Source organism: Bidens hawaiensis, unplaced genomic scaffold (genome assembly GCF_021521415.1).
Source record: "Bidens hawaiensis isolate Kalapana, Puna unplaced genomic scaffold, B.hawaiensis_p1.1 tig00015212_1, whole genome shotgun sequence".
NCBI lineage: Eukaryota > Viridiplantae > Streptophyta > Magnoliopsida > Asterales > Asteraceae > Bidens > Bidens hawaiensis.
This window is the reverse complement of record NW_027492353.1, coordinates 474,459-492,879: the sequence shown is the minus strand read 5'-3', so window position 1 is coordinate 492,879 and position 18,421 is coordinate 474,459. Positions and strand designations below refer to the sequence as shown.

The following is an 18,421-nucleotide window of genomic DNA, read 5'->3' as shown; positions in this document are numbered from 1 at the left end:
TGTAAACTTATGATATAAATTTTGCTTCAATGTTTATGTCATTGGGCAGATTTTCACATTTTTGTTTCTTTTTCCATTTTTTTGTGAATATAATTAATTTGTGTTTACTAAATAAATGAAATTTTGAATTTGCTTTGTAATTTAAAATTTTAGAGTTATATTATTGTATGGTAAGTACCATTCATTTTGTCATACTCAATTCTCTAAACATCAAATCGGTGTTCACTTTTATTCTCAAAACATCAAATCAATCTTTTTAATTCTCAAAACATCATATCAGTGTTCTAATTTTGTTTTTGATTTTCGTATTATTATTATTATTATTTCAAATTTAAAATAATGTTTTGACCATCCGTTCAATAGATATAAATTAAAAAGGACGGGTTCGGATTACATAACTTTAAATGTCCAGGTTATAGCTATAAGCCTATAATGCCTTTGGCATGAATAAATATATGAGTCATATTCCAGTTCATTGATTCAACCGATGCTATGGCTACCCCTAATCTTTCTTGCCTACTTGGAATTGAGCAGTTTTTGTTCAAGCCATAGGATAGTCTAATGATCATTAGTCAGACTAGTATTAGTAACACCACAATTAATCGAGTTCGTTAGTCTAGGATACAAACATATAATCACAACTACCTGCCAAGTTTCATCCTAGAAAAGGATCTCATAAACATAATCGCCACAATAATAATACTTGATAATAAAGCTACCATGAGTGTTCGACCGTACCTAATCTATATCTACCGGGTTGTCAACCGTTGACCCTATTCCACCTTCGACATAAACACATTTTGCCAGCTTGCTTTTTAGTATCCTCTCTGATAATTTCCTCTTCCTTATATTCTGGGTCGGCTGTTTTTGTTTCACGCTGCTAAAATCTTTAATCTTCGGTTTTGGTTTTGACTTGACACGTTTTCTTTTTCGCTCACCAACAGCATCATCTTTAGCACACGCTTCGGTCCTCGAAACATGTTGAGATAGAATATCTTTTGGACACGCGCGAGTTATATCCTTCAATAGGGTATTATGGTTATGAATTATGATGATAATATGACATAATATATTAATATACAGAAAGTATTATGATATGAACTTACTCTAGGCCTATTGATCACCGGTCCACTTGTAACTTGTGACACAAACACTGCAACAGCTTCAGCCGCTCGTTTTTCGGCTTCTTCTTGAGTCATTCCACTTAAATCGAGATACTTCCTTGCAACTTGGAACGAATGATCCGCATATTCAACGACATGCAAATCATTAAAAACCCGTAACTTGTTCCTAACCTTTTTTAACTTATTCAGAGGACAGAAAATATCATTACTACCCTACATCAGACAAACAAATGCGAGAAAACAGCATGTTAGTTAAAGAAACAGTTGCATAATTAAGCTTCGTTGTTTTACCTGTACAAACATGACAGGAACTGTAATTTGCAAAAGAGGTTCGTTTCGAGTAACTCTATTTGCAGCCTGCAACTTAACATGTCAAATACCATTTAACTTGTGCAATCGAGCAGTTTAATAGAGAATAAGTTTAGTAACAAACCTTCAACGGGTATCCCAAACAAACTACAGCTGAAGCCTCAATATCATTCTCTGCAGCTACCATACAACTGATTCTGAAACGAATCAAAGAACATATTTTCAGTCACATTTATTCATGACTAATGACAGTTTTATAGCATCTAACAGTACCTTGATCCCATGGCTTTTCCAGCTAAGATCAAAGGATGTGACGGATACTTAGCAGCAACGTTTCTTACAATATCTGCGTGATATCCAACCAGTGCTTCTGCCCTTGGTGCCGACTTTCTTCCAGAATTAATATCTGCCGAAAACCTTAATCAATTACCCTAACACTGAGCATGAATCTTGTATCAGTATCACACACATATGAAAGCTCACATGGGTAGTCAAATGTTACAACTTCAATAGCATCTAAAGCATTGGCCAACAAGTTCTTCCACCTGCGTAAAACATTTGGTTTGTATCACTTGTCATCTCAAATTGCAAAAGTTAAGCCGGTTCTATACTGTTTGCAAAGTAAAAGACATATTGACATACCTCAAAAGTTTAATACAGTAAAAAAAACATTTAATCTGATCACTAGGGCTGTATGCAAATCGAAAGTTCGGCGGGAAGTTTATTTATGGGCGTCCATTTAACTAAATGAACGAACACGAAAAGAGGCTACGCTAGTTCAACTGTGTTTGTGAATGCCCCATAACATGTTCGTTTATGTCTGTTAATGTTTGTTCACTAAAAGGTATTTCATATTTTGTTTAACATCTTTTCTAATCTTATCTTATAGATTTAAGCAAAACTATTAGCCATAAAAAATGCATATGAGCATTATGTGATAATTTACATGTAAAATTAACATTTGTGTTCTTTCGTTTGTGTCCGTGAACCGTTCACAGGTTCATTTCCTTAATGAACGAACACGAACAAGAAATTCCGTTCGGTTAGCTGTTCCATGCTCGTGAACAAGTGCTATATTTCCAATTTTGTATAACCAATAGAAAAATGAGAATCTGCAGAGATCAGAGGTTAGGGTTTCAAATTTGCCTAAAAAACACATTCAATAAATGGTTTAATTCAATCAAATTTGTATAATTAGCATAATGTACTAATTACTGAATCAAGTGAATTAGGCAGAAGATGTATACAAGCAAGTACCTAACTATCCACTCAGAAGTTGAACAAGTACTGCCTCCATGAGCTAAGACGACCACCGGTGATTTGTGATTATCACACTCAACCAGCAAGGGCTCGGAAGCCATTTCTGAATTTAAGAATTTACTGATATTTTGTTTTTCAGGGCGAATTCGAAAGCCTGAGTTCTGATCGACTGATTTTCTCGCGCCAAATGACGACGACAGAGTATCTTTTGGATATGCGCGAGTTATATCCTTCAATAGAATAATATGGTTATGATAATAATATGATAATATAACATAATATACAGAATCAATCAATCATATAAACTTACTTTAGGCCCGGTGATCACCTGTCCACTTGTAATCTGCGACACAAACACTGCAACAGCTTCAACCGCACGTTCTTCGGCTTCTTCACGAGTCATTCCAATTATATCAAGATTCATCGATGCCACTTGGAATGAATGATCCGCATATTCAATGACATGCAAATCATTTAAAACTTGTAACTTATTTCTAATCGTTTCCAACATGTCCAGAGGACAGAATTTATCATTACTACCCTACATCAGACAAGCAAACGCAAGAAAACTGCAAATTAATTAAATAAATAATAAGGTTATCGAATAGTTTCGTAAAGGTTCATTGTTTTACCTGTACAAACATAATAGGAACCTTAAGTTGCAAAAGAGATTCTTCTCGAATAAGTCCATTTGCACCCTGCAACATCATCGAACGCGTAAAATACCATTTAACTTATATGTAATCGAGCAGTTTAACAGAGAATAAGTTTAGTAGCAAACCTTCAATTGGTATCCCAAACAAACTACAGCCGATGCCTCAATATCATTCTCTGCAGCTACCATACAACTGACTCTGAAAACGAATCAAAGAACATTAATTTAGTAACATTTTAAAAGCAATTCATGATTAATGACAGTTTTATAACATCTAACATTACCTTGATCCCATGGATTTTCCAGCCAAAATCAAAGGATGTGATGGATACTTGGCAGCAACCTTTCTAACAATATCTGCGTGATATCCAACCAGTGTTTCTGGCTTCGGTGCAGACTTTCTTTCGGAATTAGTATCTGCCGAAAACCTTAATTAGTTACCCTAACACTGTGCATGAATCTTGTATCAGTATCACACACATATGAAAACTCACATGGGTAGTCAAATGTTACAACTTCAACAGCATTTAAAGCAGTGGCCAACAAGTTCTTCCATCTGCATAAAGCATTTGGTTTGTATCACTTTACTTATCATCTCAATTTGCAAAGTTAAGCCAGTTGTATGCTGTTTGCAAAGTAAAAGGCATATTGACATAACTCAAGAGCTTAATGTAGTAGAAAAAACATATAATCTGATCACTAGGACTGTAAACGAACCAAACATTTGACGGGATGTTTGTTTATGTTCGTCCGCTCATAAATGAGGCTGTGTTGGTTCAATTGTGTACATGAATGTTCGATAATGTTTTTGTTTATGCTCGTTAATGTTTGTTCATTGAAGGCTTTTGAACATGAACAAAGAACTTCATTCGATTAGCTAAATGAACTAACACAAACAGAGGCCACGTTCGTTCAATTGTGTACGTGAACGTTTGATAAAGTGTCCGTTAATGTTTGTTTGTTCATTAAAGCCTTTTTAAGCAAATAATAGAGCCCCCGTCCATTCAATTGTATTCATGAGCGTTCGGTAATGTGTTCATGAACGTTCGTTCATGTTCGTTTGTATATGTTGTTCATGAAAGTCTTTTGTACATTTATTTATTTTAGCTAAACATTTTACATTCTTTAATTTATTACCCCTAACATAAAATAGAAAACCACATTCTCACATTGTCTTCGCGCAGTTCCCATTTCCTTCCTCATTATTCACATTGATGAATACATCGATCTCAATCCCAAGACTTTGTCGACTTTATTTGAGTTCGTGACCCATTCGTAAACACGTTCGTTTCCTTAATTAACCATTCGTGAACACGTTCATTAGCACGAACATAAAATCTCATTTGGTAAGTGTTCGTAAACTGTTTGTGAACACACTCATCTCCTTAATGAACGAGTTACAAAAACATAAAACCTCGTTTGATAAGTGTTCGTGAATAGAGGTGGGCAAATAATCCGGTTAACCGAACCGGTTTGAAACCAATTATATAGAAACCGGTTTGGAACCGATTGAAACCGTAGGTTCAGAACCGCTTTGTAATTTTCTCCACCAAAACCGGTATCCGAAACGAAACCAATCATAAACCGGTTTTGACTTTGCTGCGCCTCTATTCATGAAGACCTTATTTCAGTGTTGTAAAAATCGCTAGTCAGGCGGTGGGGTGGGGACTAGCGATTAATCGGATCGGACTTTAGTGTATAATTTTTAGTTTTATATATACATGCACACATTTTTATATGTAATTTTCAGTTTTATACATACACAAACACATTTTGACCGGAAATTGACTGAAATCTCGCTGGAAACCACTGAGTTTAGCTCGAATCTCGCCAGAAACCGTTGATTTTGGCTGGAATATTGCCGAAAACCGCTGATTTTGGCCATAACCTCATCAAAGAAAGCTGATTAAGCCCAATTAATCTTGATTTTGGCCGGATTTGACCATTGACCGATTAATTGGCCGACTAGCCCAAATTTTGCCAGTGAAGTGAAGACTAGCGATTAATAACAAGGCCTCGTTCGGTTAGTTATTTTGCCTAAAAAGCACATCCAGGACAGTAAACAGTTTAATTCAATCAAATTTGTACCTAAGCATCCGCTATAAGTTATAAACTTATAATCAACATATTATACAAATTTAAGTGCTACAATGACCAATGTGAAGTGAATATGTATAATAATAATAATAATAATGTAATTGATAATATTATTCAACAAAACAAGCAAATACCTAATTATCCAGTCGGAAGTTGAACGAGTACTGCCTCCATGAGCAAATACCACCACCGGCGATTTCCGATTATTATTATTATTATTATTATTATTATTATTATTAGTCAGCGACAGCTCAGAATCCATTTCCAATTCTGAATAATAATCAAAGCATTTGCTGATGAATGGATTTGTGTTTTCAGAACCAACTCCAAACCCTAGCTTCTCGTTGACTCGCGCCAAATGGCGTGGCCGGTGGAGACTGTGAGTGAGTAGTTGTTAATTACTTATTATATAATAATAATAATAATAATAATAATAATAATAATTAATTGGGCTTATTGACAGTTTGTATAATGGGTTTGGGCTCGGGTTCGGGTTATAAACAGACTTGGTTTGGTCAGCTTTTGTCAAAAACGGTTTGGGTAGAAATTGGTTCGTGTTAAAATCTGGTTTTAGAAGGGAAGCAATCGAACATATAGGAAATGGTTTATTGGTTTTTTAATCCGGGTCGGGTGTAGACAGGTTTCAAGACGTGAGAATACGAACTGATCTACAAGGTCGGATTGAGAACCAGTTTGGGTAAAACCGGTAGTAACTCAGTAACTCAAAGTTTGTTGGAAAAAACTCGCTTCATGGTTTTGTTTGTAAACGAGCAAAGTCCCAACTGGCCTTGCCTTGGTTCGTCTTGGCTGATGTAAGTTAAACCTAAGTTTTGTAGCTCAAATGGCCAACCGATTACTTTCATACGATAACTTATTTGATGGCATATCACCTTGTTTCTTTGTTCTTTTTTCTTTTCATGTTTCCATTGATTTGATGACATTGTATTCGACTGTTAAATCTGGCAGCCTAAATGGTTTGTATTTTGCCGAATTTTACTTTAATGCCACTTTAACTATGTTATACATGCGAAAGCGTAATTTGTTTTAATTTTAGAGCTTATTTAGTATAGATTTATATTTTATTAAGCATTTTAGTTCTTTTTGTAATATTGTAGAATATCTTTTAAATAAAAATTCAATTGATGAAGTCGATACTCCAAGTAACTATCATGTTGACTTATGGATACTCAAATAGCGCGTGCTCACTCAAGATCGACTCTGTTGTAAGCTAGTCGAACTGTCTCAGTTTGTGAAATGAACTAAGTTCCAGTTGACAACGTATTTGCTCGGTTTAGCTCGTGACCATGACGGCAAAATCATTTTCTTTTTGTAAAGTCGTACACAAAGTATTCCAATCTTCCTCGATTTAGGGGACAATGCTCCCATTTTCCCAAGACCAAAATTAGCCTCTCTCCCGAAACAATGAGCATTCCTCATTTTCAACACATTTCTCCTAATAAAATTGCCACATCACCTCCCACCGCATCAGTCATCACAAAACCTATCTTCACCTCATTCCTTTATTTCACCAATATTTTCCAATCCAAAGAACTCCATATCCTCTAATAAAAACATACAAGTTTCATTTTAGGTAACATAGATGAAAAACATGAAGGCTTCATTTTAGGTAATATCACTAATTTTGTAAATTTTTTCCTTTGCAAGTTAGTTATTTATGATATCCTCTCTATGAATAATGATTAGTACATGATTAAACTCACTTGTCACATCACATGCATATAATGATTAATGAGCATGTTACACACGATGATGTGTCAAATAGTTTTAGTAGTATAGAAAATCACTCCTTTTTTTCTCTCTTAGTTACTTTTAATCAACAAGTGTATTTTATATCAAAATAATTAATAAAAAATGGGTTATATTTGTATTTTATTTTTCAGAAACAAAGGGTGTTACGGGGAATTTTCACACAAAAAAAGCAGTCTCACTTTTTTTCTGAAAAGCAAAAGGTTGTCTCAATTATTTCTCTAATTTGGACCATTCAAGTTATTTACAATTATTTTAAAAACATTATATATAGGATGAAAATCCAAAAGAATGTAAGATATTTGTACCATTGAAAAAAACAAATTAGTAATTAAGATTATAAATGTTTCCTCATGTACAAATTATGCATTAATTAAGCCACTAAATAACTTTTATATGCATTTAAACTCTACCACTTATACTTTTAATTTGAGTATAGTATTGTTATGCTAGAAAAATAATTAGAGACGCTATTAAACTAGTGCGAATAATGGTGTGTCAATCTCATTTTAAACGGTGAGTCTAATATGATAATATTGCGTGTCATCCTTGCATCCCGGACAAATTCTTATATACATTATTGTTAATCATCATATATTGTAAATGGGTTCATATATTGTAAATCACATATCCAAATCTAAAAGAAAAGGATTTCATAAATTGTAAGTCCAAAAGTCTTCACTACATTCATATAAAAATAACTTAAAAGTCCAGTGGACTGCTAGCTAAGGATACATCCCTTTTCAAGCACTGAACCAAACATCATATAATAATATGATCTTATGCTATACAAGTTTCTAGGTAGAAACTACAAGATCTTCAAGAAACACAATAATCATAAATAATAATAATATTTCAAGAAGCAAGCTCTTGGTTCTTCTCAACCACCCTCACTTCTTTAGCAGATCTGAGCATATTTGCCTGAAACACACACAAACTTAAACCTAACTAAACAGTCAAAAGAGAGGGACAAAGCTAGTGAGAGAAAGAGTTTGACCTGAGCATCAGTGATTTGAACAGCAAATGCATCAACAATGAACAAAGATAATGTCTTGTTGTACGATCCTGGCTCAAGTTTCTTGGCTAACAAGTCATTATGCTTCTTGCTCAAGTACATTTCCACCTCTCTTGCACCTCTCTTTGTTCTACAAAACACAAGCATACTTAATAATATTATTATAGTTAATAATAATAATAATAAGGTAAACTGACCTATCAGATTGAAGACGTTCATATTCAGGATCATAGTTCATGAACACAAAATGAAGATGTTTTTGTTTGTCACTCATGGTTGGTTTGAGAGTTAAGATCCATGGTCATTCCTTTTATAGTACACTTGAATATGTCAAACCTTGACTGATCTAAAACTTTCTTAAAAAAACAAGATATATTTATTTACAAGTAATATTGTGTATGTATTTGATTAGGCAAAGTTACTAGACATTTTCTTTATTTGATGTAACATTTTGTTTTAGGTTTTTAAAGTTTTTTTAAAAGTTTTACCCAATTTGACTTACAATTCTTGGGTTGGGTCTCATATTGGGTATATAAGGAAGTGAGTTTTTTTTATTATTTAGTAAAATTGAAATTTTGCCTCTTAGAATAATCAATATGTGTATCATTAGTTTGCATGTGTTGTATAGCGATCAATTTAAAGTATGGTGAAGAGTATGCGTGAGAAGATTGTGTTATTTGAGTGAAAACTGTGCAAACCTGGTAATGTTTCTAAAGATCAAAATCTTACATCAAGTTTTAGAAGAGAGGAAGAAAAACCATGAAAAGAAAGGAAAGAACCATATATTTTTTAAGCATTTATGCATGTGAATATTATAAGCATAATAATGGATTTTGAAAGCGTATTTTATTATGGTTTTTTCAATAGAGGAATCAAAATCAAAAAAAGAAATTGAAGGGCATGTATTTTCTATTGAAATTTGTCAAGATAACAAGAGTTTGAAAGGAAATTGGAACATGTCAAAGAAATTAAAAATTTGCGATTTATTTGATCGGCGAAAAAATCATGTTGAAGTTAGAATCTTCTGATAGTGACGTAGACAGTGGGAGTGGAGGTTGGGGTGGGGTTGGGGTGGGGGGACGGTGGAGGCCCTTGCGACATTGACATTGGTGATCATGCTGACCTTCGTGATAGTGGTTGTGGCACGCCAATACTAGTTGGACAAGGAATGGGTGGTGCGGATGTTATTGGTTGTGAAGAAGACGTCAACGATTGTGGTTATCAACTACATTTCCTATAACCACTAAATTGATCAAAACAATATAGTTGAACTCGTTCGTATAATCACATGATGAGATCATATGAATAACTATGTGTAACACATTTTAGTGATAATGTAAAATAGATTCCATAATCAATAAATAATATAATATAAAATGTCACATAAGATACCAAGTTAAAGAAAAAAAAAGTACACGTTGATCCCCATTAATATAAAGTGACATATGTGAATTGGTCAAGTGAGTAGCTAGCTTGTTTGCAAAGTTGACTTGATTTGATTTAAGAATAAATTAAACTACAAATAAGGAGTTGCTTCCTTAAATCATGCATGGAAGCTTCTCTAATATTGAAGTAAAAACGATAGAATATTGGTCACCACACGTACACATGTTTAAAAGTCAACAGATTCCCTTGAATCTAAAGCCAAAAATATATTACCATGTTATATGGCGACTTAATTAATATTCATTTAGATCTATTACTTGTTTTTTAATAGTTTCGATGATATATACGCCACAATGGTCTTTGGTTTAATGGTATCAACTATCAAGGTATGAAATAGCGGTGTTTCTTTCCAAATGATGAGTGGGGTGGGCATGAATGGGGTCTTATCCGTCATACCTGTGAGACTCATCAAACCTGAACCGATCACATCTCTTAGAGTACAACAGGGTCGGTTCTAGGGTCCTACAAATTCAAAATGTCAGGTCCGAATATGTAAGAATGACTTATAAACTGCACAAATCGGTTGCAATGCTAACAAATAGTTCTAGGCCCGAGAGACCTACTGAAACCCAAGCCAAGTATTAGCAATATGGTCGTTTCTCGTGTTTAGTCTTTACCATTAACTAGGTTCCAGGTCGGGTTTGCAGATAAGACCCGTTTAATCACCCCTAAATTGGCAAGCATTGAAATACCAGTATCCACATCAAGGTATGGATTTACAAGTACATTAAAAAGTGTGTGAGTTTGTCGTTATATAATAAAAAGTCACTACAAGTTTACATTAAACATTTGTTGTTCTTGGATAGAAGTGGTCAAAAACAAAATGTTAAAAGCATTGTGCCAATACTGAAATTAATCTGAATACATTGAACCAGTGATGAATTATAATGATATATAATTGACTTGGACTTCCAAAAGTCATGTACAAGATAGGGGCGGATCTTAGTATACAACTCATGAATTCAATGAGTTTCGGATGTTATGTATAATGCTTACATTTAAGTGAGTGAGCCCACGCCCAATGTGAAAACTTGGGATTGATTATCATGTTCAACGGGATTTTAAGATTTTATTATCACTTTCTATTAGGTAAATTGGATTTTAATAATCTAACATTTTTGCAGTTAGACGATAATAATCATACCTCAGAAAATAGTTGTCATCGGTTCGACATTTTGCACTAATTGTTTTCCTTGGACCTCCATTAAAAAAAACTTAACATCGTTAAGTCTTTTCATAATTTCAAATTGATGCTTTAGGGCTTTTGATCGAAAAGAAAATACCAGTCAATTGATGCAATACTTACATCGAATTGGGCTTTGGTCCATAGGCTAGCTTTTTGCAAGGCCCGGTTCCGACGGTTCTTGTACTACTTTCCTATTTTATATAAGCTTTCGTTAAAAAAAAAGAAAATAGATTACCCCCCACTTGTGACCTAGTGGTAGGAGGCTTGGGTTCTCTAGTAAAGTTCGAATCCCACTTGCTACTTTTGGGTAGATATTGGCAATGAACGATTTGGGCTAGGCATTGTGCAAATGTTGTCAATTCGAACCCTGAGCTCACCCGGGTTTTCATCTCACCGTGCTTACGCTAGAGAGTTTTGCTCTTATGGTGGCACAACAGCTATCAAGTGACGGTCGAGGGTATAGTTTTTTAGAGGAACGCCCAAGCCAAATTATGAAGCCAGTATAGACCCGGTTAAAACAATATAGTCCGACAGACTGAAACTTGAGAAGTGTGATTGTCTAAATACAATAAAATCATCAACAAAAAAAAAGTGTGGAAAGGGAGGTTTCAGGTATATCTAGCCTGACACTATTGGTTTTTGTATGCACCTTCAAATGGAGTACAAAAATTTATTTAAAAAAAAAGAAAAAACAAATTATGTACTTAATCCTACACGTGTCAAACTACGAGGGCCGTTCTTTCAGGGGGTCTCAATGGAACACTGGCACGTGTAACTTCTGACAGATATAGTACCGACAGTTTCCTGCCTTTCTTAGTACACGTGAGAAGATATGTTTTTAACTTTGTTTTAAAAACAAATATAACCTACCAACTATCAAGCAATAATATTACACTCGCTATACTTAAATCTATATCATAAAAAGCACAGTTATTTTTTACAGGGTGCAAAGAAGTCGAGTCATTTATGAGTTATTTGAGCTTGAATAGATAAGAAGCTCAAAACAAGCTTAGCTTTTTCAAGCTCAAGATGAGTCCGAGCCTTTAAGAAATCACGTTTAGTTATTGTGTGTTAATTTTACGTTGTACAGTCGAGCTCGAGCTAAGATGTGGCTCATTTAAGTTACTACATGAACATGAGCCGCCAAGCTTAGACCATTTGAGGTTTTTCTCAAAATATATAAAAAAACGTATATGAATTAATTAAAAAATTAAAACCAGCTGAACCAAAGCTTTAAAAAACAACTCACGAGCTAAGCTCAAGCTTTGGATAAAGAGATTGAAACAAGTAGAGCTCGGGCTTGGCTCGACTAGTTTACAGGTTTTTATAAGAAATTTATGTTACACTAATATATATACTTTACATATCTATTATCGTTTATATATATATATATATATATATATATATATATATATATATTTCTTTGCCTTATATTTTTGGTGGAAGGTTTGAGGTTAAAGCCCTGGGCATGGACTTAGTTTAGAAAATATATGGTGTAGTTTAATAGTAGTGTCGTTTGTCCTTTTAAGAGGGAGATATGTGTGCTTAAGAACAGAAAGTGAGAAGATATAAACTTTTAAAATGAATATTTATAGTTTTTTAACTTTTTTATTAACTAAAAATCCGTGGAACTAAGAACCGAGAAGACATGCACCAAAAATAACCAATGAACCAAACAGTGTTCTATTACAACCAATGAACCAAACAGTGTTCTGTTAATGTATGTTGAATTATAACATCAACATAGGTAGTTAGCTATTAACGTCGAATTGTCTTCTTGATGTTGAATTATACTATTAAAATAGGTAGTTAGCTATTAACGTTGAAACAACGTGTAGGATTATTAGCTTCCCAACACATGAGAATCTATCATCTATGAACACCAACATGTCAACGCAATTGTATTCCATTATAAGGGCATGTTGGTTGGATTTAATGCAGAAAACGCCGACTTCCCTTAAGTTAAGAATGTTATGACAAGACGAATGTTGCTCAAACAATACATACATTATGATTGTGATACGCGCGGTGATGGTGAAAGGATGAGAAAAATTTAATTCATTCGTTTGAATTCCTAAACTCAAATTCATTCTAATTTATTTCTCTTAATTTTTCAACAAAACATATTACATCTTGAGTACTTGAATTTCAACAAATAGATTGGGACGATAATGGCTAAAAGTTCACCAGTATGTTGTATAAGATATAATAATGTTTTTGAAATGTCTCATTTAACAAAATATTTTCTATACGGAGAAAGTTATGTTTCGAAATTGAATTTAAACATTTTTTTAACAATTACAAAAAGTTAAGTACTTAAAACAATTTTATGTTTGTTAGTGGTTAGAAAAAAACACAAAATGTTGAGAACAGTATGGGCCGCTAGGAACTTGGATGGCCAACCTATTTTCAGGCCCAATATGGCAAACCTAACCATCATTGTAACTTTGTCTGGAGTTAAATCCTAGTTTCACCAATATTTATAAATCGAATTTTATTCAATTTTTTAAAATATTAAAGCGTAAAATAGAGAATTTTATTATATTTAGTTTAGCTATTGTGTTGCTAAAGCTTTTGTTCTCATTTTTCTTTAAGATGACACGTAATTATGTAATCATGTACGTTATTTTGAACGATTAAAGATGGTATGTGATTATATAACCTCAAGCAGTCGTATGTGATAAGTAAATCGTAATAACAAAACGTATAGTACGTGATTATATATAACATGGTACGAATTATATATGGATCTTTATGCGCCTCATCTTAAATACTTTCTACATTTCCTACACTTACTATACATAAAATTTACACAATTTGTTTTTATCTTTTGTGCATGTTCTACTACAAACCCGACCAGCCGGTCAAAATGTAGCCAGATCAGGTCCTGGTCCTACCGTTGGTAAGAAAGCAAGGATGAAGATTAGATATTGACTGAGGGATTCGAACATATTGTCGAGAAACGAGGAATGTGACATTCGAAACACAATCATACACAAATTACACATAGTACTTGTCAGTCCATTTAAGAAGAAAAGTCTCTAATATGCACAATGTTGGAATATTATCCAGTCTACTTACTAACCTTTCTTTCCACTAAAATCACACTCCATTTATGGACTCCGTTCGGTCTTGCACTGATAACCGCTCGGACACATCAGCCAACGACTTAAGATTGCACTTAATGAGCGCCTCCACAAAGTAGCACGTCTCATCTTTCGTGTTACCATCCGGCACATCCACCACAAATGATTCAATCACCAGAGTCCCGGGCCTGCCATCCAACACCTCCGGATGTAGTGTAATAATCGACGAGTAATTCTTCATATTAAAATCAAACAAAAGCCATCAGTTTTATATCAATCAGCATACGCTCATGCGTGCGTGGGCGTGTGTTTTAAGAGATATATATACCTGAAGTCTGTGGTCACCACCAACTATTTTTATGCCCAAGATATGTTCTTCTTCATCGAGAAGCTCTAACCGCTCCATACTTATGGTGGCAGGAAGCCCGGATCGAACACATACTTCTCTAACACTCCCAATTTCAAGGTCACCTTGCACATTACATTCGCTAACAAAGGGTTTGTACTTTTGTGGTTGATCAAACCTTCTCACTAACGACCACACCTTCACAAACAAGTAAAGTATTCGGATTTCAGAGTAATAATGATAATTTCTGGATCTGTAATCATCATATTTGAATTTTTCTTTAAGTATAGCTTTTTATGATTGTATCAGCCTGTCATCATCAACCATGATTTATACTACTCAGAAAGAGTATCAGCCTGTCATCTTCATTCATGATTTATGATCTATAATCATCAGATTTGAATTTTTCTTTAAGTATTGCTTTTTATGATTGTATCAGCCTGTCATCTTCATTCATAGTTTAGTATTGCTAAACACCATTAAAGTTTTCTAATTCCAGCATCAAAGCAAAACCTAGAATTCCTAAATTTCGAAATAATTTTGGCATATTCTCGCATTTCCACTAAGAAACAGCCAGAACTTTAAAAAGGCATCACTAACTAGACAATACACGAACAACACTAAAATCAACAGAAAATATAACCGTACAAAGAAAAATATGCATCAAATCAAATAAATGTTCTGAAATAGAAGCGTTCTGTAACCTAATTAGAGTTGCCTTTTGCAATGATTTCTAATGATTTACTAGATACAATGAAGAGACCGTTATGATTAACAACATAAACGCTGACTAAATTCACACACGACGAACGATTTACCTAACAACTAATTGTTCTATGAAATCCGTAACAATATTATGAAGTACGAACAAAACATAACCGACCGCCGATCAAAATAAGATCGTCACACTAATTGACCGAAATTAAGCATTCATATCACTAAAACCCTGCAGAAACTTAACCTAACTGACTAAACCGAATAATCAAACGAATTATATTTAAGCAGATTTGAGATATTACAAGGTGAATCAGCGCTCTAATGCGTTTAACAAGTGATGAACTAGAGAAATGAAAATGAAGAGATCGATACAATTAACATCATAAACGGTAACTGAATCCACACACAACTAACAAACTACTTAACAATTAGTTACTCTATGAAATCCATAGCAATATCACGAACAGAACGTAACCGATGGCCAATCAAAATACAATTGTAACACTAAATTGCTCGAAATCAAGCATTTATATCACTAAAACACTACAGAAACTTAGCCTAACTAAGTAAATTGAAGAATTAAACGCTAACTGAATCCACACACGACGAACAAATTACTTAGCAATTAGTTCTTCTATATTACGAACAGAATGCAACTGATCGGCGATCCGAATACTCAATTGATCGTGATCATGTATTCATGTTACTCAATTCACTCACAACTAACAAATTACTTAACAATCAGTTGTTCTACTCAATCCTTAACAATATTACGAACAGATCGTAACCGATCAGCAATCAGAATACAATCGTAACACTCAGTTGATCGAAATCACGCATTCGTATTATTCAATTCACATAACTACATAAGCAATTAGTTCTTCAATGAAACTAATTACAATATTACGAACAAAAACTAACCGATCAGCAATAGAAACACTCGAAACCACTCATATCACTCATTCACGTCACTAAAACGTACGGAACACTAAATCTCATATCCACTAAGCAACAACTGAAGTAATAAACTAATAACTGGATCAATTAAACAAATATCTACACATATTTGAGATCTTACGAGATGAACCGGTGCCTTAATGTGTTTAACAAGTGATGAACTGCACTGATTGTCACGTAGCTCATGCTTATGGTGTCTTCTAATGTAACTGTACTCCGGCGGATCGGTTCCGGTAAAGGCCATCGGTGGTTACGAGTAACGGCGGTTGAATAACCGTTGACGGAATTTGATTGTTGTGAGTTATAACGTGACGGAGTTTGTTGATTCTGTTAGGTTTTCGAGAGGGAATAATAATAATAATAATAATAATAATAATAATAATAATAATAACAGCGTGAAATTGGGGGCTGTTTTGTTAAGGGTTAACTGGTTTTTGGTTCCTTCTCATCCACACTGAGTTGTCGTTGGTATTAAATAGTTATATTATCAGTTTGGCCTTTTAACTATTTAATAATTTAAGTTTAGTCCCTTTGCAATTTGCACTAGTTTTATATTGGCAAATCTTTGTGTATTTACCGATAATAATTTCAACTTTAAAAATCACTATCAGCGCTCCCAACTTTCAACTATTTTTGTCTCAATGAACCTCCGTTAAAAAACACTCAACGTCGTTATGCTTTTTCCCGAGTTTCAAACCAATGTTTTAGGGTTTTTGATCGAAAGAACGATACGAGTCGACCGATGTAAAACTTATTTCGAAACTTTCCCGAGTTTCAATTTGCACTAGTTTTATTATCAGCCAATACACAAAAGTTGGGATTATTTATATCCAATTTGCCTTTTATATTTGATTGTTTTTTTAACGTCATTTCGAGTTTTGACAAGTCATTTGGTCTACCAAATAGGGATGTTCAAAAAGCTCGTGGCTTGCTCGATAAAAGCTCGAACAAAACTAGCTAAAAAAACTTGATTTAAAACAACCTGAGTTAAGTTGGGTCATTTTTGTAACTGAGCCAAAATCGACCATGGCTCGGCTCATTGGCTCGATAATAGGCTCAGTTTAACTTCAAAATCGAGCTCAAGCCTAACTGAGCTGTTTTAAATCACTTTGGCTTGACTTGGGCTCAACTCGTGAACAGTAGCACCAATAACCAATACAACGATACTAACCAACATCCGTGTTCGAGTTCTATGACGAAATTCAAATTGTCAATTATTAGTTTGACGCTCTCGAACTCAGTTTCTCATTAGAAGGAAACTTCTAATGGAAAATCCATTAACCACCAGACTATAGACGTGATGGCTTGTATTGTTTCTAAATGATTAAAAGTTGGCATGAAAAGATTTGTAACAACCATACAGATTAATTTTTGTTAATTGGAAGTTTAAACACCCGAATTGAAGCCCATCTCGTCGTTTGGATCGCCATTTTGAGATAAGTTTTACATTAATCAATTCATGTCCTCATTTTAATCAAAAGTTGTAAAACATCAGTTTGAAATTGAAAAAAACTTAACGGGGTTAATTTTTTTAACAGGGGTCTAATGAAAATAATTAGTGTGAAAGGTTGGACCGATGATAACTATTTTCTGATGTGAGATTATTATCGGCCAACTGCAAAAATGTGAAGTTATTAAAATTCAATTTGCCTTCTTTTTTTTCTGGTGGCGTTTTGACACAGCGGTTAGGCATTTGGTCTATCAATAGCCAGTACTAACCACCAATACCCTAGTTCAAGTACTGAAATAGAATTTAAACCAACCATTATTAGTTTTACACTTTAGATATTTGAATTTGGACCTTCTCCAGAAGAAGACCCTAAGGAAAAACTCGCTGACCATCAGACTAGACTAGAGTCCTGATGGCCTGTATTGTTTCTAAATGAATAAAAGTTGGCATGAAAAGATTTGGAGTTACATGAATGAAGTTATTATATGTCTACGCATTGCATGAAATTTCATTCATTGTATGACAACGTATGATAATCTTCTAAGATAGTTTTTAGTTTTTATGGATAACAATTTTTCTTTGAGATGCATGGCATATAACATCAATTGTTTATGGGTTCAATTCTAAATGCTTCTATTAGTGTTTTAAGTATTAGGTATATGTTGGTTTAGACTTTAGTCTTTACTCTTTAGACCTTAGATTATAAGATCATGAAGGCATTTTTTTTTCTAAAATAAAAGAAAGAATTTGATTTAGAAAAGAAAGTATTTCAGACCATAACCCCCGAACTTGTGACTTATAAGGTTTGTTTGGTAAAATTCAATTGAAAGGTAAAGCTTTTATTTAGGCTTTGGAGTTTGGAAGTGGTTGCTTTCGTTTTAACAGTTTAGTTGTATAGGTAAGAAGAAAATATCAACGTACTTACAAGTACACACAAATAAAGCGACAAATTCATACTATTAATCAAAAGATATTTGGATAATTTAGATTTATTTAACCTTTTAAG

General features: G+C 33.8%; 2 protein-coding genes and 1 long non-coding RNA gene across 3 annotated transcripts; all 3 read right to left on the bottom strand.

Annotated features, from left to right (window-relative positions):
- Positions 1-738: 738 nt before the first annotated feature.
- Positions 739-5,707, bottom strand: LOC143548676 (uncharacterized). Its single transcript, XM_077039776.1, has 13 exons — positions 5,580-5,707; positions 3,843-3,904; positions 3,633-3,765; positions 3,475-3,547; positions 3,326-3,391; positions 3,004-3,234; positions 2,691-2,923; positions 1,917-1,978; positions 1,707-1,839; positions 1,558-1,630; positions 1,416-1,481; positions 1,107-1,337; positions 739-1,020 (listed from the first exon to the last, which is right to left on the bottom strand). The coding sequence occupies exons 1-13, from the start codon at positions 5,705-5,707 to the stop codon at positions 739-741; spliced, it is 1,773 nt and encodes a 590-aa protein (XP_076895891.1).
- A 2,318-nt stretch (positions 5,708-8,025) lies between these two features.
- LOC143548666 (uncharacterized) lies at positions 8,026-8,520 on the bottom strand. Its single transcript, XR_013137996.1, has 3 exons — positions 8,425-8,520; positions 8,210-8,357; positions 8,026-8,133 (listed from the first exon to the last, which is right to left on the bottom strand). It is a non-coding gene; the product is annotated as an uncharacterized LOC143548666 (long non-coding RNA).
- A 5,339-nt stretch (positions 8,521-13,859) lies between these two features.
- On the bottom strand, positions 13,860-16,247 carry LOC143548665 (abscisic acid receptor PYL8-like). Its single transcript, XM_077039768.1, has 3 exons — positions 16,087-16,247; positions 14,274-14,489; positions 13,860-14,180 (listed from the first exon to the last, which is right to left on the bottom strand). Exons 1-3 carry the CDS (start codon positions 16,207-16,209, stop codon positions 13,962-13,964), a joined length of 558 nt encoding a protein of 185 aa, XP_076895883.1. The 5' UTR covers positions 16,210-16,247; the 3' UTR covers positions 13,860-13,961.
- Positions 16,248-18,421: the final 2,174 nt, after the last annotated feature.